Raw genomic sequence first — 21,537 nt, 5'->3', positions numbered from 1 at the left:
GGTCTTTACCTCTGTCAGTGCTGATACCTGGGTTTTTTTCTAGGATATCACTGGGGAGAATGGTAAAATCCAGTAAGTAGTAAATTCAAAGCAACTTAGATGATGCTGTGCAAGCCCTCACCCAACACATGCTCATATGTGCCACTGTTTCATACTCAGGATCTGGGCACAGGACACAGGTCCTTGCCCTCCTGACCCTGCAGCCAGCCAGGCTGGCATCCTGCTGGCCAGGCCTACAGCCAGGTGATTAGGGGGAAGAACGGAGACCTTGTGGTCAAGGCCTATCTTCCTCTCACCATTTCATTCACCTTTATATGCTGACAACTGGTGTCTACCTGTGCCAGATAGCTTGGGTTGAACAAACACCTAATAAGTTACTGGCCAGTTAATTAATATTTAGAAACTACTGGTTTAGGTCCTTTTCACTTTTGCCCAGTGACAGGGAGGACAATTCCTCTCTTGTCATACACACTTGGTGCCTTCCAGCCATGCCCAGTCAGCCCTGGCCATCTACATCTCCTAGGAATTAATAAGATCGAGTGGGCTTAGTCTGTGAAGACCTCCTGCAGATCACACTCATGCATGAGACTGCTGCTCTCACTGCCCTTCAGCAGGAGGTATCTAAGTGTACCTGGCCATGGCAGTCCAGATATGCCAGTGTTGCTTTGATGGCCTAGGTCTGTACTAACATGGCTTGCTCTGCCTGAAGCCTGGTCACACAAGCAGTTCAACAGGCTTCCTGAGAAAGCAGGTATCTCCCTCAAGAAGTGGCAATGACTGGAAGAAGATGTGCACTTCCTGAGCATCTACACCCCTACTGTAGAAACAAAGGCAGCAGCAGAATGGTGTAGTTTCATATAAAGGGTATAAACTAGCCTCATGCTAGTCACCAATATTCTGTCATTAGTATTAGTTGTTTTTTGATTCTTTTTGGTTGCAGTAAAAATAACAAAATGGCCATTTCAGAAGTGTAGCTGTGTCCTTTAGCCACCTCCTTCTTGGCGTTCTTCTACCCCAGGATACACTATTAACAACTCCACCCACAGCACAATACCTCCAGTGTGCTGCTGCTGAGTTCCTGCTAGTGTTATTTTTAACTTTGTCTTTTTCACCGTAGGGGAAATCTGCTGACCCGGACCCTGGCAGACATAGTGCATAAAGAAGACTTTGTTCTGGATTCTGAGTATCTTATCACGCTGCTTGTCGTGGTGCCAAAGTAAGGCAATAGTGTGTGCACAGATGCTTGATGTGGCGTTGAGTTTCAGGCCCAAGCACCGGATCTGGGCGATGCTGGGTCAGGTTGGGGCACCTCATCAGCGCTGTGGCTGGGACATGGGTGGAGCTGTTAGCAAAGAAGAAAGAACGGTTTCTGCCAAGAGTGGTGCTGGCACAAAAGAAGGAGACAAAAACTGCTCCAAAACTGTAGCAGGACAGAATTGGGATGTGGGTTTTTAATGGTTACAAGTGTGTTCTCAATCAACCTCCTGAATAGTATGAGCTAAAAGAAAAACAGACTCTTAGTGGAGCATAGCCATAACCTGTCCAACTCACAGCCTCTGCTGGCCATACACTGCATCTGCAAGTGCCTACATGCAGGCTGACTGCCTCTGCCATCAGTCGCGAAAGTTATACAGTGTCCTCCTCAGAAGCCTACACAAAAGTTTTCCCCTCCATATAGCCCTGTCCCAACACAAACATAAGGCACCATCACTTTTCTGTGTGTATCACAGGTTACAAAAAGCTGAGATAAGTTTGTTGAGTTTATTATCTGCACATTCTTTCAGATTCCTCCTAAAAACAGACTTCTTGCTTTGCAAACTCTTACCATCCCCCAGATCCCTTTCTCCCAGTGCTGGCACTCACCATGATTACAGTCTAGCATTGGATCAGCTCTGGGGTTGCATGCAGCAGATGCACCACACCTACCCATGGTAGGGGTCCTGGAGGATGGGAGACTGTGTGGCAATCTGGAAGTATGTGCCAAAAGCCATGTTCTTCCCACCATCAGCTTCCTGTTGCAAACCCTTCTTCAAGCTAAGACCCAAGTGAAAACTGAGGGTGTAGCATTGAGGGAAACATCTCAGCTGGTGACTAGGAAAGGAAAGGAGAGGCTTAATGTATCTTAATGACATAACCCAGCACAAAGAACTCTAACCCTTCTACCCTAAGCCATTAGCTTAATTAACTACATATATCAACACATTTGCTTTCCAGTATGTAGTATTTATTTACTGTTCTTTGTTTTGTGTTGCTCAAAGGTCAAGCTACATACAGTGGCAGAAGACCTATGAATCCCTCTCAGATATGGTAGTGCCTCGCTCCACCAAGTAAGTGAAGCTCCAAATTAAGCTCCCTGTTTGTTCCAGAGATCCCTGCTATATTTCAGCCAAATTGCTGGATCCTGGAAGGAATCACTTGTCTAATGCATAGGCTCCACATTAACATATTTTCAATTGAAACTAGAAATTACTCTGTTGAAGGGAAGTGCAGATGAAAGAAACGAAAAAAAAAATTTTATTACAATTAGCTGCTTATTCTTTTTTCAAGTAATCTAGTTCTTTCTACTTTCAACTATTGCCTTTGCTTTTTTGTGTAAAACAGACAATTTGCTACAATAATCAAGGCATAATTCAAACATATGCAATCACATACAACTTCATGGAAACTACTTTGCAAGAAGATCAAACACTAAATTTGCATTTTAATTGCTTCTTGCTGTACAATAGAATAATTCAGCATACTATCATTTGCATTAGCAAATGCCATATTAACTTATCCTTTCACCTTAAATATTCCACTGCTCAGCTCACACAGACCATGAGGTTCAGTCCAGGGCACAAGAGCTGACAGTGCTATGACCTGAAGTGGAAGAAGTGGAAGCAAGCTGTTTGCTACTGCCTGTCTCAAAAACACAAGTGCATGGAAAGGTGGGGGAACACTACCAGGAAACACAGACAAATCAGGCAGGCAGAATGTGGGTTCAGGAACTTAACTCATTGAGTTTTACATTGGAGACAGCGCAGCCGGTGCTAGTAAAGTCTTTGTTTCAGTCACAACAGTTTTCAAAAAGCAGGCTGGTGTTCAGTATCATAAATGAAAATAAAGAGAACTGCAAAAGAGGAAGGTGAGGAAGGTAAAAAAGGCGTGAGGGATTTGCCATGACAAATCACAGCAGTGGATTTCCCTCCCACAGAATGATTGCTGAGGATGCAGAGGGAGGACTCTTCACCGTGACCCTATTTAGAAAAGTGATGGATGACTTCAAGGCTAAAGCCAGGGAGAACAGGTAAGTAACAATGACTGCTAGTCAGGGCAGGCTAGTGAGACATAATGAATGAGAATAAGGTGAAGCTTATTCTGTGTGCAGTATGCTGAATCCATCACTGAGTTTTAGGACTTCTTGACTGCTTGAGGTGCTGCTGGCCCTAAAGCCACTGACAAGGCAGGGTGGGAAGGGGCTGTGGCAGCAGAATCAATTATCCTGTTCCTAAAGCACCAAACTACAGATCCTGGAATTGTCCTTCCTGGTCTCACTCTACTGACAGCAGGAAGCTGGCTTTCTGGGGGTGACTTCAACTCCCACCCTCCCCTTACTTAACTTGTTAAATGGCTACAACTTTCTGTACCTGCTTCTCCAGAGGCAAAAGAAATGAGTGTGCATTTTGCCTGGACTACAGCTTGTGAGAGCAAATGTCATTCAATTGTAGGTTCATGGTTCGAGAATTTTATTATGATGAGAAGGAGCTGAAATGTGAAAAGGAAGAGCTGATGAAATTAGCTTCTGATAAGAAACAACAATATGTAAGTAGCCCCTCAAGCTGATGGCCTACATAAATGCAGCCTTTGCTACCAGCGTGCCTAAGCATCTCTCACTCAGAAATGGCTTTATGGTTCTAACAGTCTCCTGTGAGCTCCATTTAGCCCATAAAACTGAGGCATGGGATAAATAACATGATTTGGCCAAAGTCATTTGAGTTTCCAGTCCCAGCAGCCCATGATGCCCTCAGTGGTGTGTTAGCTATAGGGCTGCTTCACTCAGCGAGGGGATCACAGTACTGTTCTGTCGATTCTCATAGGGTCCGTTACTGCGCTGGCTGAAAGTGAACTTCAGTGAAGCATTTGTGGCTTGGATTCATGTGAAAGCCTTGAGAGTTTTTGTTGAATCTGTCCTGAGGTAAGTGAGTAAACACACAGTGCAGGCAGCAATTGCTGTGAAAGTCAAAACGTACAGTTCTCTTCCTGGTGCAGTTCCTTTGTGGGTGGAACCCTTACACACCTTGTTTTGTGTTGGTCAAGGTGTGTCCCTTGCACACTTCATTCCAGGAGCTCAAGGGAGACAATACAGATGTTCACAAAAAAAGGTGACACACAAATTTGATGAAAAACAGTTCTTTGGGGGCACTCACAGGGAAATAGAAAACAAAGACACTATTTAGTTGACTTTTGGCTTTAAAAAGAAAATGCTTTCTGATAAGGAGGCAGCACTGTTTCTGCAATACACCACCAGCTGGCATGCCTGGAGGCTGAGGAGGGAGAAGAGCAGGAGCAGAGAGCTGTGTCTGTTCCCAGCAGATGATCATGTATGTTGATGTGTTTCAAGGTATGGCCTTCCAGTAAATTTCCAAGCAATGCTGTTGCAGCCAAATAGGAAGTCTGTAAAACGCCTGAGAGATGTCCTAAACGTGGTCTTCAAACACCTGGATGAAGTTGCAGCAGCAAGTATAATGGACGTATGTATTTGAACTGCAAGTGCACATGCTGTAGCTTGCCTCAGCTTAGCCAAATGAAACTTCCACTGCCCAGGGGCTCCAGCATGCATGTTCTCACATCTTGCAGTGCTAGACGCTAGGAGCCCTGGGTGCAGCTCTAATCCCTGGTGGTTACAGACTGGATTAGGGTAACAGTTAGGCTCAGATTATGATGCAGATGCATAGAGATTGCTTGTATGTTCTGTTGCAGTATCTGATGTTCACAGCTACCAGAACAAAATAGGTCTGCTCAATTATGGCAGTTCCTCTGCGTAAAAGGCTTAAAAGTCCTTTATAAACATTCAGATCAACACCAGCAAGAAAAATGAATTTGGAGCTAAATGCTAGGACTGTGACACCTCTGTCACCTGTAAAAGGCTGTCATTCATAAATAACCTCGGCCTTAAGCAAGCAGTACTTGCTTTCACATTCCCCAGATCTTGAGTGCACAAACATTTTAGGCTAAAGTAATAAATAAACTAGCAGGCCTTCAAAACAGCCTAAAACCAGCAAGCATGATTCCCACTATGCAAAGGGAGGACAAAGAGATGAGTTGCTCTAGAGCTGATGCACACAAAATTGCTACAAGTTCATGACAATGAAGCCCGAATTCTCAATGCTAAGTTACGTTAGACAGCCTGAAACAAGCAAAGACCAGATTCTCAGTGGCTAAAGTGGGAGAGGAGCACAAAAGCAATCCCCTGTAGCTTGGAATTGTGCAAGTTTGTTTACTGCCACTAAAGTCATATTATTTCCTTTTCCAGCCTGGCATGGACATCCCTGGCTTACAACTGAGTAACCAAGAATACTATCCTTATGTCTATTTCAAGATTGACCTCAGTCTTCTTGACTGCAGTTAAAGAAAAATTGCTCAAGCTTCATCTATTAATTTTCAAGACTCTAATGTTATAGTAAAACAATCTTTAGCTGCTGAAAGTCAATTTAAATGCAGATGCTGTAGCAGGATGATCTTCCTACCACTTCCAATAATTTTTACAGTGACTTCAATATAAATATTCCTTGTTCATAGTTTTACAAAAAAAATATTTCAGAGGCAGGAGGTACTATGGTAGTATTTATTTTTTTTGGTAAATTACAAAGATGGAGTATCTACAGGACTTGAAATAAAACAATTTAAAAAGTATGGTGGCTAATGGGTCTACTAAGTATACACAGTCCTGTTTTTCCAACAAAAAAATACCCTAACAGAAAAAGTAGAAAGCATCAGAGCAAAGTCCAAAGTTCTTTTAATTTAACAAAAAATGCCAAAAGCTTAAGAGGAAAGATCCTCAAAAATGCTGAGGAGCTTATTGTAGTATGACTTATAGTCCCAAGTACTCATGAGTTTAGTTTTTGCAAAGATAATTCAGTTAAAACAGTTCCATTAGATCTCATCTGCTGGGATGACTTAAGAGTCAGAGCACATCTCTTGCACCAAATCAGCAAAGTTGCTGCTGGTTCTGACACTGCCTTTCACAGGGATGAGCTACAGGCAATCTCTTACAGACATCAGATGACAAATATCCATATTAGGTTATTTCCTTGAAAGAAGGGGAAACTTTCAGCTCTTTCATTCCTCACTTACAAACAAGCTCATCACATGAGGGTCACTTCACTAGACACCAATATACAAGACATGAAGAGCAATAAAATAATAGTATTTTTATTAAAAAAGCAGCAGTAAACATCCCTATTCCCAGTTCCCCTTCCAAGGAAATAGCAATTTCAGATCAAAACAATGTCAGATGGGAAGTGAAGAAACATTACCCAATTTGCTGGAGACAGCACCAGGGTGGTTTTCTAATAGCACCTGGAAATCCTCACGCCCTAAAATGGGGATTAGCTTCACCACTAATCCAGGGGAAAGACCAACAGCTCCCAGCACCTCCCATTGCAGCAGCAACCACACTTCCATTGTATTAATGATCTTATGAAGTCTGGCACAAAGAAACAGAAAGCCCCTGAGAAGCAATAACAAAAGGAAGACTAAAGAGCATTTAAACTAAGATTGTCCACCTAATCAGGCTTTAGGCCAAACTGTCAAGATCTCACAGCAATGGGGTGGCTTAGGACTCCTGTCTGCACAAGCCTCTCTATTCTACAGTTCATTTTTCAAGAGTCATCCAGCACAGGACAGCTTGTATCATGTGCACCTTTCTTACTCTATACAAGACTAACACTGTGTGTCAAAAAATATTTTATTCTTTAATTGAAACAGAAGCTGACCAGGTTTCACCTCCATGAAAAAAAAAATTACATATAACATTGGTTACACTAACAGCCTCCAGTAACACTCAAACAGCACACTATCCACAAAATAAAACCCAAGATGTTCCAAAGAAATATCCATGTTGTCCTCAAAATATTTGTTACACAGAATACAATCAAGTTTACTGGTTATGACAATTCATAGAATTTCTGCAATGTTTTCTTGAGATGTGTACAGTCCACTGCTGCAGTGCATCGAACAGCACAGTTTGTCATGTGCTATTCTCCATATAAAGGCCACTGGAATATCCGTCTGATTGTGATCCAGGCTGCAAACTGCTGCGCAAACTCTCCCAAGAAAAAAAGTTTCCTGAAGATCTCACAGCTCATCTTTATCCCAGTCATCCAGATCCACATCACTGAGATCAATGTCATCTTCAACTGGAAGCTGTGAAAAAGGGAAGGTTTTGAGCATGTGTTTAGAAGTGCTTAATGCCGGGAGATCCCTGACTTAGAGTGAAGCTCCCTCCCGTCATCTCTTTCATTCATAAAACTAGAAGTGCATTAAGCACAGGACAAGTGATCAGAGTTTGGACTGAAGGTTGTTTTCTACTAATAAAAATACTCCAGATGAAGGCAATACAAGTAAGCTCTGTAACAAAACTACTACCATATTCCGTGCTTTTATTTGTCTGAAGTAGATCAAAGGACTGCAGTAACTTTGTTTTTTACAGCAATGTTAAACCTTAAGAATGTCCACTGAGTCACTGTGTTATTTATTATACAGGCTTTACCCGACAAACTTTCTGACAGTAAGACCTTGATGGCAAGGTCAGCATACTGCAGAACCAAAGTCTCCACAACACTGGGGTCTTGAATGCATGCACTACCACCTCCCTTACTCAGCACTGCTAACACACTTCTGCCTCAAGGGATCCAACCTTCAGATCACATCCTGTCAGCTAGGCAGGAGCATTTGGTCCACAATGTCAGACAATCAATTTGGCATTTGGTCTGCGGGCAGGATTTAGATAATGCAAAACCGTCAACAAAAGTTGCCACAATCTTGTAAGAACAAGAATTTTCACGTTGACAGTTCTTAGTTACTCTATTCTGTCACTTCTGAACCCAGCAGTTCATCAACACTTTTAGAAATGGAGCACCTCTTACCTCACCATCTTTGCCATCCCAAGGTTCAACTGAATGAATTTTGGGGAAAGCTCCACCACCCACTGGTGCTGTAGAGCCACGACCAACAGAGAGTTCCCTGAGAAAAAACATGTAAAAGTTAAAGTTCAGAAACTTCTCCAGCCTTCCTCCACCTGGAGCAGTGCCTGCTTCAGATAAAAGGAAGTCAACTTTAAGATTTCATCTCTTCAAGCAAATGTGAACTGTCTTTTGGAAGCAAAAACTTTTCAAATTGAGAAGTAGAAAATGACAGAGCCCTTAAAGCAGCATTGAAAATTTACAATTGGATCCAAAGACATCTGTGACCTACACTATTTCATATTTCAGCAGTGTAACAATCATGGATAAGTACAGACCTTTAACAGTATGTTGTTTATCACTTAAGGCAACTCCAAGGAGAATCTACAATTCTATTTGTGGAAGTCACCTGCAACTGTTACTCAAAATTACCACAGATCTTTTTTAGTGAAGACTAAGCCTCCATGGGTTCCAACGGGTACAAGGTAACCAGCCTCTGAAGACACTCTATCCTGCCCTTGCTAGTTAGGCTTGCTCAAAAAGCCCAGCATTAAAATCCTGAGGAGCTAATCCCTTTGCATTCTTTCAGAGGCAAATAAGGCTGAATTAGCATTCCTCCCTAGGTGGATTCCACAATTTTTGTGCTCTTCAGTGCCAGTTTCCTTACTTGTAGTCAACACTGCTGAGACTGCCTATTAGATTACAGAAGCTGCCTACAGCAGCTGAGTTAACAGCCAGCCACACCAACTGTGATTATACTTTCTCTAGGCAGCACAGCTGAGCTGAAGCGTGGAAAGACAATACCAAACCAATTACCCAACAATATAAGCTGTTAAATTGGCTGTTGTGTTCTGGAAGCACCATCCACCCTCCCCAGGAGAGGCTTCAGTAAGATGGATTTTATAGACTAAGCGAATTTGCCATGTCTGAGAAAGGGAGACGCTTCTCTAATGTGCATTAATTAGTACAAACTGTCTGGTATTTTTCTCTTCTTGCATCTGAATCCTGAATTTTACTTGATGCCCTAAGAATGTTTATTTTTTGGCATTAAGAAGAAAGTCTGATCACTTGGTAAAATCTTACCTGTCTGATCAACAGGTAAGAGAATATAGCATTAATCCAGCAGGAACAGCATTCAGTTAATGTGCTTCTTATGGCAAGGTGGGGAGACGCTGTTGCATTTGCTTTTGCAATTCTGTCTGTCCTATGCCATTCTCCAAGCAAAGACATGGAAATAACACTGCTAATGTAAGTTCTCAAAGGCTCTTGTATACGTTATGGCAGCCAGTGCTTTACCTGGAAGCAGAGTTCCCACCTCACTTTGACCACACCGAAGTAAAAGTTTAAGTTTAGCTGCTCTGTTTCAGTGCTGCTGTCAGCTTCTGTCGTCCTCACCATTTCCCTTCCCCCATTCCATTCTTCTCAGCACTGGTTCTTGCCCAGCTATACAAGAGGCAGTTTCAGGGAACTTGTGCTGAGCACTGAGCTATTGCATTTTTGAATGGATTGCTTCAGCAACACAAATCAGTTTATCAGGTGCCAGGAGAATGGGAGGTAGGAGGGGGAAGACAGGACCAGACTGAACAAGGAAAATGAACAGTAACATACAGAACCTCAACAGCACCCATTTAAATACCCAAACTGGGAACTTCCCAATTACTAATGACTGATCAGAATGCATCATTTGAATTAAATAGAATTGATTACCAAGTTATTTCCTGAGTTACAGAGAAACAGAATTTTTCAACATCAAAGCCCACTTCTGTCAAAAGTTGTGCCAAAACTACCATTTAAGTCTAAATGGCCAACTTAATTTTGCACACCACAAAAAGGTAGTGACTGCTTTATTGCAATCCTCATTGAAATCATTCCTACTCCAGTGAATTCTAATCATAATTCTCTTAACTGTGCAAGTCTTGTCTGATCCTGAAGAGTCTGATTTTGGCCTAAAGAGTCACAGCCCCAGCTACAGAAAGATTCAAGTCACTTAAAGATTTCATACCTGAGAAACTCATTAATCCCTTGCTCACTGAATGATCCTTTCAGAAGGGCAAATTTCATCTTGCGAGCATTAACAGCAGCCATTGCTGGATACCCAAAGCCTCCAATCCCCAGAGAGCTCTCAAGATCTGACTGAGCACCTGCTTCTGTCCACAGCCACCTTGAGGAAAAGATGAAACAGAATATTAACAATGAAGCTAGGCACTACAATAATTTTCAAGTCACACATATCCTGCAACCCTGCAGAGGTCAAGCGGGGCTCTAAACTGCCCTTGACACTGGCAACTGTTACTGATATCAGCAGGGAATAGCAGGGTCCCCGATCTTGAACCTCGCACCAGAAGAAAGCCCCTCCTCAGCAGCATCTCTAGGCCAGTCCCATCCTCACAGACACTGAAAGCTGGATCAGAACTGCCATTGCAGGGAAAGAACTATGTTACTAAAGTGAACAAACTGCTACACTTTTGCCTGTATTAAGCAAGGTTTAAAGTTACTCAAGTCACATGACAAAGTCCTGCCCAAATATCACTATAAAGCACTTTTAGCTAAGGACACTCAGTATTTGTTTCTCACTGGTCAGGTCTCAGTTCCCCTAATGCTTAGCAAGTCCCCTGAGTAACCTCTGGAATCGGCCAATATCTGCATTTTCCCCCAGGCTTTCATGCCATTCTGCCCCCTTTCACAGCAGTCTGTGTGACAGAACAGCTCTCACTTTCCAATTAAGTTCCAGAGATCCTAACCTGCACTTGAGAGGAGGTGGCAAAGCCTGATGGCCTGCTTCTTTGACAGCATGAAACTTGTTAATAAACTGTAATTTACCTTTTTTTCCCCCTGAGAATTCAACATTCATACCGGCAGACTCTCCCACCAGCAAAAGACTAAAAGAAACTGCCCTAAAATATTTTAGTATTCAGGACAAGAGTAAAAGTTGCTTAATCTCATTAACGCTTTGATATCTTGTAAATGCAGAATTGGAGGTGGATGAAAAGAAAAAAAATAGCAGGTTATTCTAGTCAAAGCATTCCCTCCCCCAGTTATTAGTGAAATACCACAGTATGCTACCCTGAACAAGGAACAACTCTGATCTGTAGTTAAACTGCTCTTATACAAATTTTATCCCATTACCTCCAGAAATGCTCACATCTTTTCCAAGATAACCAATCTACAATGACACTTACCCCCACATTTTCTTTTTGTATTTTTCAGCCATTTTTAACATGACATCCAGGTAAGAATTTCTCCCTGAGGCTCCTGTTAGACAGAATTGGACGAGTTAAAAACCACAACTACATGCTCTAAGTGACAAATTCATACAGAAGTCTGCTTGCTTGTGTGTGTACCTGTGTCAAGAATATGAGGCAAGACAGAAATGATGCACAGCTGATGAGCATCACAGGTAGTCTTCAGAACATCCTCACTAATTATCTAGAAGAAAGCAGCAGAAGGTCAATGAGACTTGGTTATTCAGTTGTGACTGCATTTCCCTCCAACAGCCTTATAATAACTCCATCCTACAAGGTAATAAGCATTGAAACAACTTGACACAAAAGTTGATGCGTCTCCCCTGCTTCACTGGTTCCCCAGCACAAGAGTAATTTACAAAGTAAATTTACAATTCATAAAATCTTCTGTAGACACTTGCAGCAATAGTAAAGTAAGTGGTACCAAATAAGGCTTACAGAAAGCACAGTAAGATGTCACTTGTTGCTCAAAATCACTGTCCTTGCCCCGGGCTGGGAAGAGCACCCCCAGGACCATGCAATGCCTGCTGGCACAAGGAGAGCCAGCAGTGAGCAGCTTTTGCTGCATGTGAGATTGTTCAATCAACAGTAACAGCAACACCGAGTTTGTGGGATCTGCCTCAAAAAGGAATTGATCCAGTGACCTGCACCTTTGATTGTGCACGCCACCAGTAAAAAAAATTTTAAGCATGCAACCCTAGTATCTGTAAATCAATTACATACATATACAAATAAATAAATATGTACTATTATATTAACATTATAAAGCATAATAAACATTTTAGAAGGATGAGAAATATGAACTAAGCACCATTCAAAAATATCTTTATTAATGCTACAAGTGTTTTAGGTTTTTTCCTTCCTGCATCCCAATGGATTGTCTTGTGTGCACCTCGTTTTGGAGAAAACTGATCACCATTTCAAACCTACCAACAGAAAGTGGAAACCAGAAGTTGCCATGCAGGGGATGGGGTTTCTTGGGCAAGCTAAATTGCTTACCATGCACCTCCTAATGGACAGCTTACAAATGACAAAGCCCTGCCCTCTTTTTGTGAGAAAGAGATGGGGCACAGAGCTCAACCTTTTCGCTCACTGAAGAGCGGACTGACACACCCTGGCACCATCCTGTCCATGCCTTCACTGCATCAGTTCTGGTCATCTTCCAGTCAGCAACAAATTCATAGTAGAAATAAACATTTATCTTTCTCTTATTTAAGACTTGTTACCCTTTACTTTCTGGGGCAAAACAGTGCACAAGCACCACACTCAGGCAGTTTTATTTACAGTTTATATAGTCCTCTTGAAATTGTTGCCAAGAATATGATGGAAAAGCAATTTGAGAAAATAATGTAGAGGTACCTCCAGGAGCTCAGGTGGTGGTGCATTATCAGAAAACAGATCCAGAGCACGAGCAATGATATCAGATCTAGTTCTCCCACCGTCATAATCAACAGGATCTTCACCTTTTTGGAAGATTTTAATGGTGGGAAATCCACGAATCTGCAAGACAAGTTTAAGCCATCAGCTCAAATAAACACGAATTGATGGTGGAATTGAATACGGTAGAAATTATCTGCTTGTACAATGTGTTCTAGATTAAGAGCAAGGAAAGAGATTTAAGATCTACATGTATCAAGTCTCACAGCATGTTCTGACTTAACTTGAAGACTTTTGTAGCTTTCTAGCTGTGCAACAATTCAAAACAAGGTTGACATACATTGAAACACTGCCTCAGTGTTCAGCTGATGAACCAGCAATGGTTTCATCTCAATTTAGATGCACAAAGCTCAACAGGTTTAAGTATCACGAGGACTATCTTTATCTTCATATTTATTAGACGTTAGTGTCCCAGTTTGTCTGTGCGGGGACAGCACTGTGACTACATGGCAACAAGTGGACGTTAAACTCCCTTTGCTACACTTCCAGTAAAACTCGCTCAAATGTTCCTCTTTGCTGTCAGCCATGTGCACTTACAGGGAAACTAAGCAGCACACTGTAAGCTCTGTGGACTGTACTAAAAATTAAAGAGTATCAGTTTATTTTGGGTGAGCAATACATCTGATCTGTGCAGCCAATATTGTCAGTGATCCCTGCTAACTGGTTCCAAGGTGTACAGGTACATGTGTGGGTTCTGGAGATGCCCAGCCAGCATACAAACAGTCTGAAAAGAGAGACCTCTCACTTTAGATGATAAAGGCATACAAGATCTTACGGAAATAGATGACCTTTTTCATCAGCAACATCCAAATTTATTCTTTTCCTCTCTCCCCATTTATTTATATTGTTACTGACATTCAGGAATTAATTATTTGTGGAAAAATATTGTATGCACCACTTATTTTTAGCACAAAACTTTTAAGTAGTACCAGATCAAGGAACAGTTCAGTAAGCATTGAAGAGAAATCTGACTTGATAGAGAGGGAAAGAAAATTGTAACCACTGCAGAGCACACTCACCCCATATCGGCCTGCCAGCATCTGATTGACTGTTGCATCTACTGCAGCCAGCTTTACTTTTCCTTTTGTTTGTTCCTTCACCTCAGTGGCAGCAGCTGCCCATTCTGGCTCCAGGCTGAAAAACACAGTACAAGTGCTCTAAGCTCTTTGAGAGTTAGCAAAAGTATACCACACTTCAACATTACATAGTGCATTCCACTCAAGGAAAAAAAAGTCTCTGCAGAGAATGACAAGAGTTATTCCAAAGGAAACTAAGGTCCTGCATTAAGGAATTAAAAGGGTAGTATAATTCCTGGATCTTATTTCTACTGATAACTAGGAATTTTACTGCTAAGGAAGAGTGCAGCGAAAGCAGCACCAAGGGGCCCCGAGCAAAAGCCCACACATTTTTATTAAAACACCTTACAGAAAACCCCACTTCTGGTGTACCAGAGATGGAAGGTCTCTTCTAGGGGGACTAAGGGTATAAAATAAAACCAAGCACTAATGGGAACTGAATTGTCAAAGAAAAGCCTTATTTACTTTTTGCAGTGTCCACACCATGGGGCATAAAACTCCACCATCCACACATCATCACTATTGATGACGTTCTTATCGAAGGTGTCATCAGTCAGCTCAATCACATCCTTCTTGCCTCCACCTCCACTCTCCCGGCTCTGTAAGAAAAAAACAGACCCTCCTGTAAGAGGTAACCAAAGCTGGTTTCCCACATAAGCCAACTCCTGTGTCGCGTTGTACCAAATGGTCTTTATTTGAGTAAGATAAACAAGAGGCAGTGTTAGGTTATACAATTTTCCCATTTTAAAAGTGTCAATACACACAGCCTACTCCCACAGCACTTTGAAGAAACAGCAAGTGAACCTTCTCTTGAAAAAAAAGAAAAAGAGAAATCAGGTCAAACCGACTACTGAGATGTGGGAGCACTTTCCCAGTTCTTCATGCTCTGATCTGTCCAAGAACAAAGTGCTCTCCAACCACCACCTCCATCTGGAACTGTGTCCTGGTTTCCAGGCAAAACAAACATGTGGGAGTGCAATATACACTACAGGGTACATTCAACCCAGGTCTTCTACCTGGCCAACCTGAGAATGCCACAGTGTACTTGCACCATGATTTACAGACAGCAGTAGGAGCCAGAAGCTTTTCAATTTACCTTCAGGGAAGAAATCCAGCAAGCCAACTTCAGAAAAACACTACCATATTAAAAAAAACTATCCATCCAGCTTAGACTAGGACTAGGCAAATGATACCTGAACCACTTGGATAATGGGGCTAACAGGGACCTCAAAGTTCAAAAGGAGATGCACCTGGGGAATAACAGCCCCATACACCAGTACATGCTGGGGACTGACTAGCTGGAGAGCAGCAAGAGAATCCTCAAGGTCCTAGTGGACAACCTGAATACGAGCCAGAACTGCACTCCTATGATAAAGGTGGCCAAGAGCCTCCGAGCTGCACTAGGCAGAGAGTTGCCAGCAGGTCTGAGGAGGCAATCTTTCCCTTTGCTCAGCACAGTGTGAAACACCTGGAGTGTCCAGTTCTGGGCTCCTCAGTAGAAGAGGAATGCACACACTGGAGCAAGTTCAGCCAAAGCTGATTAAGGGTATGTGATGAGAGGGTGAAGGAAAGTAAAGAAAACAACAGACTCTTCTCTGCAAAAGCAAGAGACAAAAGGGCATAAGTTGAAATAGAAGAAATAACATTCTATGATTCTATTAACTTAAATACAAGAGAAAGATTTCTACTGTGAGGGTGGTCAAACACTGGAACAGGTTGCCCAGAGACTGCAGTCTGCATGGAGTATCAGATCTAGCAGGTACTCACAACTTGATGGGACACAGCCCTGAGCAATCTGCTTAGCTGACCTGGCACTGGGCAGGGGGCTGGACTAGAAAACCTGCAAAAGTCCCTTTCAACTGCAACTATTCAGTGGTGGAATCAGCGGCACAAGCTCTGACCTCCTGTACAGGACAGTCTCCAGTTGAAAAACAAACACACATTCCCTCAAATACCTGTTTCCCAGAGCTGTATCCTCCACTTCTGCCACTAAGACGTTCTTTCACCAGGGACCGAAGAGCACTTAGAGCAGCTTCAACAATAGCATCACTTGTCCTGCCACCTGCAATGCAGCAAAGTAAGTGATTAAACCACCAAAAGGCCAGTTTAAGGTCAGCTTCTAACTTAATTACAAACAGTACTCCCTCACCCTAATGATTTTTCAGGAAAAGCAGGACTGGGCTATGAGTGATACAGTCCTGGTGGTGGGACATCTGACCAGCACAAGCAGTAGGACTGACTTCACTACACTTTTTAGCAACCCAGCTTATCTGATGAGGGGTGACTGTGGCAAGCTCCAAATAAATAGGAAGAAAGGAATAATTCTTTGGAACTGTCTATCAACCTCCAAAAACTATGAACTGCAGGTGGGACTGTAAGTCCATGCTAAGACATACACAGTTTGGTTAAACCAGTCCCACCCATCTGTCTCTGAGTTACTATAAGCACTAGACAAGGAGGAAATGCCACACAAGACAGCATTAACAGCTACCATAATTGCTGTATTCAGGGAAGCTTTTAGGCGTGTAACATGTAATACAGCATCACATTTACCCTGATAGTCCTCTGCTTTATGTTTGTTGGCTCCAAATATCTTGATAGTTGGAAACCCTCTGACTCCATACTGTCCACCCAAGGACTGATGTTTATCTGCATCTACTGCACCCACTTTCACTACACCCTGCAGAAACAAAACAAGAAACAACACCTAAGACAAGACTTCTACAGTGATTTAACACATTTCACACTCTCTGCTGGGGGCACAGAAGAGGGGGAGGAGGGGAAGAGGGAGGGACAGTTAATAGAATTGTAAGAGAACAGTCACCAGAAGAGAGGTAGTTCCCCCCAAAAGCATTAAATTACAGAACATGTAATATATGTCCATTTTTTAATTCAGTCTGACAAACTATATTTTAAATTGTTTGGGGTTTTATTTAGTTGAGGCTTTTTTTGTTTGGGAATTTGTCTGTTTGGGTTTTTTTTTTAGAAGGGGAATATATATTTTACAAAGACAAGAATTCAGCAAATCACTACATAACCAAGTTTTTTGTAATTAAAGAAATACTCATCCCCAACAGCTTACAAAGCTGTTTTCAGTTCTGGAAAACAGTAATGGGAATTCACACAGACAGAACTGACTTGCTTCCTCTACAATTTAATGTCTTCTTTTATAAAGGAAAAACCCCAAACCAACCAAATAAAAATCCTGACTTTTTAAGTGCCTGAATGACTACTTCTCTGGCTGGACAAGTATGGTTAGAGTGATAACGGTTTTAAGGACCAAACCCCACCTCCGTGTTCCAAAGCCAGATGGCAAACAGCCAAACTCTCTTAAATCCACTGCCATAAGCTTATTTGAAAGGCTAAACTTACTTTTAAAGCTGTTGCTGCTTTCTTCCACTCAGGGGTTAGTCTTTGGCAATGACCACACCTTTTAGAAAAAAACAAACAAACAAAAAACAGTAATTGTCATTCAGATCTGACAACTATTTCACAGTCACTGACTGCAAACTGTAGGAGAATGAAGATTTACTCAAAGAGAGGAAGAAGCTATGCCACAACATCACATCATCACTTAGGCTTCAAAAACCTCCACACTGTTTAAGTGCATGCGCGCGCACACACACACACACACACGTATATGCAAATATCACAATAGCTACCTCTCTTCTCAAAACAGGGTCAATGAAAATACAGATTTGCACACTAGTCTGCTTGTGGCAAGCTAAAATGGACCTGTGATAAGGCCTAAAAAAATTATTCTAGAGGTAACTTCTTAACTAGCAAGAGTTTGTGGCACAATTCCTGGAGGTGTCTGAGGGAGAAAACCAACAGCACATAATCACATTATCACAAGTCTGCAAGGAGAGGAACTGCCAATTTCCTATTCTACACTTCATTGCTACTGTTCAATAAAGCTTCTCATTGCCCATAAATTGCAACAACACTAGAAGAGGCACAGCAAGCCTTCCCTTAAACCTCTCGGTCCAGACACAGTCAGGCTGTTGCAATGAAAGGCCACTTTCTCCAGAATGTGGAGCTTTGGGATAGCAATATCACAGAGGATTTGTACAAAGACGGAATATATATCACCAGAATTTAAATGGAAGAGACTCCATGCTCTGGACCTGAACGGGACAGGAGACAAAGAGAGATGCTAAATTAAGATGCACAAAGCCAGTATTTTTCAATGGAAAGTGTAAATTCTAAGTATGAATTCAGATTTGTGCTTTCACATTAGAATTACATTCAGAAACATGCAAGTGAGGGGCCTTTTCACTTACCTATTGCACTATGATCAGTCATTTTTAATACTAATTTCATCAGAAAAACTGAAGTAGTAAAATAGCGTATAAGATTTTGTTATCAGACCCTGTCTGCCAACTTGAAACAAATTCCTGCCTTCTTCCCTCATGAGGATATTTAAAACAAGAATCCCAAGTACAGCTATTTTGCTAGTCATGAAGCCATCAAACCGGCAACTGTACTGCCAACAACTGAATGAAACCTTGGGCTGATCAGCAGCAGATTCCTATGCTGCTCCTCTGTGTAAGAGCAAGCAAGTACACAGCTGTAATTCTTACCATGGGGCGTAGAACTCCACTAGCCACAGGCTCTCACTCTGAATGACCTCCTTGTTGAAGTTAGTTGGTGTGAGCTCTATCACATCATCACTGGCCGAATACAAACCATTAACTGCCAGGAACAAAGTGCAGCTCACGGTGCCTACAACAAAAAGCAAAGCAATCAGCATTCCTGTTCAACATTTATGATTTTCCTGTTGCCATGGCTAAATCATCTCCCCACACCCTGAAAATCAGCAGGGGTGGGAAGGGATTCCAGTCTGACCACATAAAAAAGGAAGTTCAGCCAAGACATATGCTTTCCCTCCTCACTTCAAACATGACTCCGCAGGACCATGTAGTACAAGCTCTGTGCCTAAATCTAGGTGGAGTTAAGCCACTCCTGCTATGGCTCTCCAGAGCACCTTTCCGTCAGAGCTCCTACCCTACCTCCTACTGGTACCAGACCACCAGAACTTCCGCAGGGTTCTCCACACAGAAATTCCTAAGCCAATTGCTCACACCTCTTGCACAGTAGGCAATCAAGCACTTTTTTTTTACAGGATCACATAATGCTGGACTGTCCCAGCTGGGCTTGGCACAGTTACACTGATTTTAGGACCAGCACTTGATGCACTGGTAGCGTAATGAGTTCCTTCATTCTTGCTCATGAGGACCTTAGTCCACCATGGATTTCTCTCTATTGTACGACATATGAATCTCTCTGGTAAACAACTCAAGCACTCTGAGAATGCTAAAATATAACATGAAAAGATACATGAAAATTGCTTTCTCTTATGACTTTGTACTTCTGATCATTTTTGGAACTTATTATTGCTTGAGACCCTGTACATAAAACCTTGCAATCCTTCCTTCTACCAAGTCAGAGAGATTGAGAGACAATTTGATGAGAAATGACAAGCATCTCTGCAACAAAATCCACCCAGCAAAAGACTTCTCTTAGTCCACTAAAGACTGGAGGAGTAAGAGCCCAGACACCCAAGTTAGAACCAGACAAAAAACAGCTTTGCTGCAAGTGGTTAATAACTTGTATGGGAAGCTGCATATTATCTCTTAAGACTGAATGTGAGAGGAAGACATGGCTCAGCGATGCAGAAACTCTACAGCACATGGTACACAGACTGCACAGCATCACCCACTCAAGAAAAGCCAGTTCCATCACCTCTATTCTGCAGCTGAGAGAAGCTGACAAAAACAACATCTTCCAGGTTACTCAAGCGGAGATCAGGACTGAATTGCCACACTACAACCCACTGCACCACCATCCTTTCCTTATGGTTTCTTCTAGCACAAGGACCCAACCCTTTTCTTTTGGGGTGATCATTATCGGTTTCCAGCACCAGATTTATATGTAGATTGGCTCTGTTCCTTCAGTATGCCCATACACAAACAGCACTTCATCAGTACTGATCAACTGACTTCCAAGGCAATCCCTGGCTGTCACAACATGGTACGGTGACCTACAGTAGCAGCTGCTGCTGGGACAGAGTAAGAAAACAAGCTCCCTGAATGTTACAATCACTCTCGAGAGCAAAAATCTTCTCTAGATGGAATGAGACCATTTAATTGAAATCAGTGTATTTTGGTATCACCTTTTAGGTAGTCTCTGGCAGAATACATTCAGAAGACTGAATCACTCAGCCATTTCTGTCCCTTCAAACAGAGAAGTTCTAGCTTATGTGAAAACAGTTGCTAAAGAGAACTCACAAAACAAAGCACATGGTGAAATGCACCTAGTCACGTATCGCTGTATTTTTTTTACACTGACTCATGAATGTTTCACCATAGAAAGGAAAGTTATGCCACCAGTTCAAGGTTTGATTCATCTTTAGCAAAAAAAAGAGATCATTTTCCTACAAGCATCTAAGCCAGAAAAATTCAAGTCTGTCCTTGTTATTAAGGCAAAAAGAAACAGATAATCTGATTTCAAACGTTGTTTTCTAATGCTGGCAAATCACATAGACACGAGCGTTATTAAACCAACTAAGGTAGCTCCATACTGATATTACTCGTCTTCACTGAACATCAAAGTTGCAGCTCTGAAGATCCGTGAAAAAAAGCTTTTGTCACGGGATGATGATGCTTATTCTGTGAACTTCCTCCTTCAACTACCTCCTCCTGCAGCAGCGCTCGGCGTGCCGGAGCTCACAAATCCCTGCACACGTGCGCCCGGCGAGACACAGCCTTGGGCAGCGCTCCCGGCACCTTCCGCGTTTCCATCGAGGGGCCCGAGTGGGAATCGTTTACCGATTCCCCCGGCACACAAGATGCGGCAGCAGGGGGAGGGGAAGGGGAACACCAGATCCTCACAGGCATCTCCGTTTGCCTTCGGTCACCGCTCTCTCGCTGCCCCTCACAGCACCAGACCCCAGGGCAGAGCAGCCAGGCAGGCACAACGCCGCTTACTCAAATCAAAGCGCGTTTTTTATGTATTAGGATGAGAGGTAACCACCGTTTTATTTATATTTTTTTGTTGCTGGGATCTTTAGGCCTTTAGGATGTTTAGTATCTCCCCTGCGGTCCGATAAAGCAACGAGCAACCCCCACCCCCTCGGCACAGAGGCCACCATGTCAACTAGACCATGGCACTGAGTGCCACGTCCAGTCTTTCCTTAAACATCTCCAGGGAGGGTGACTCCACCACCTCACTGGGCAGCCCGTTCCAACATCTAATCACCCCTTCTGTAAAGAATTTCTTCCTAATTGCCAATCTAAACCTCCCTTGGTGCAGCTTAAAACTGTGTCCTCTTGTCCCCGCTTGTTGCCTGGGAAAACAGGCCGATCCCCCCTTGGCTACAAGTTTCTTTAAGGAGGCTCCCCGTTCCGCCCGTGACCCGCACGGCCCCGGGGCCCGCTCCCCCCACTGCGACGGAGCCCGCAAAGCTGGGGAGAAAGAAGCCACATCCCGCCGTGCTTCACCGTGTCCCGCCGCCCCCTCAGGCCGTCCCCCGGCCTCTCACGGCTCTTACCCCACCACAGCTGGCCCACGCCGCGCGCCCCCATGGCTGCCCCGCTCTCTCGGCCGCCGCCGCCGCCG

At 42.9% G+C, this 21,537-nt stretch overlaps 2 protein-coding genes across 3 annotated transcripts in view; one reads left to right on the top strand and one right to left on the bottom strand.

The window, feature by feature from the left end:
* The window catches only part of ATP6V1C2 (ATPase H+ transporting V1 subunit C2), an 18,715-nt gene extending 12,826 nt beyond the window's left edge, over positions 1 to 5,889 (top strand). For both annotated transcript variants that reach the window (XM_027690126.1, XM_027690125.1), the window contains exons 7-13: positions 1,118 to 1,216; positions 2,259 to 2,327; positions 3,194 to 3,286; positions 3,708 to 3,801; positions 4,077 to 4,174; positions 4,601 to 4,730; positions 5,513 to 5,889. In XM_027690126.1, coding sequence (XP_027545927.1) covers positions 1,118 to 1,216; positions 2,259 to 2,327; positions 3,194 to 3,286; positions 3,708 to 3,801; positions 4,077 to 4,174; positions 4,601 to 4,730; positions 5,513 to 5,608 — 679 coding nt within the window. In that variant the 3' untranslated portion in view covers positions 5,609 to 5,889. The remainder of the gene's footprint in view (positions 1 to 1,117; positions 1,217 to 2,258; positions 2,328 to 3,193; positions 3,287 to 3,707; positions 3,802 to 4,076; positions 4,175 to 4,600; positions 4,731 to 5,512) is intronic.
* Positions 5,811 to 21,537, bottom strand: PDIA6 (protein disulfide isomerase family A member 6). Its single transcript, XM_027690124.1, has 13 exons — positions 21,470 to 21,537; positions 18,501 to 18,642; positions 17,290 to 17,347; positions 16,471 to 16,597; positions 15,873 to 15,979; positions 14,383 to 14,516; positions 13,861 to 13,975; positions 12,764 to 12,904; positions 11,504 to 11,588; positions 11,342 to 11,414; positions 10,165 to 10,323; positions 8,127 to 8,223; positions 5,811 to 7,404 (listed from the first exon to the last, which is right to left on the bottom strand). Exons 1-13 carry the CDS (start codon positions 21,501 to 21,503, stop codon positions 7,336 to 7,338), a joined length of 1,341 nt encoding a protein of 446 aa, XP_027545925.1. The 5' UTR covers positions 21,504 to 21,537; the 3' UTR covers positions 5,811 to 7,335.

The sequence above is a fragment of the Neopelma chrysocephalum genome, unplaced genomic scaffold (assembly GCF_003984885.1).
Source record: "Neopelma chrysocephalum unplaced genomic scaffold, ASM398488v2 Primary Assembly neopelma1_80b, whole genome shotgun sequence".
NCBI lineage: Eukaryota > Metazoa > Chordata > Aves > Passeriformes > Pipridae > Neopelma > Neopelma chrysocephalum.
The sequence above is the reverse complement of the archived record's forward strand: the minus strand, read 5'-3'. Positions and strand labels throughout refer to the sequence as shown.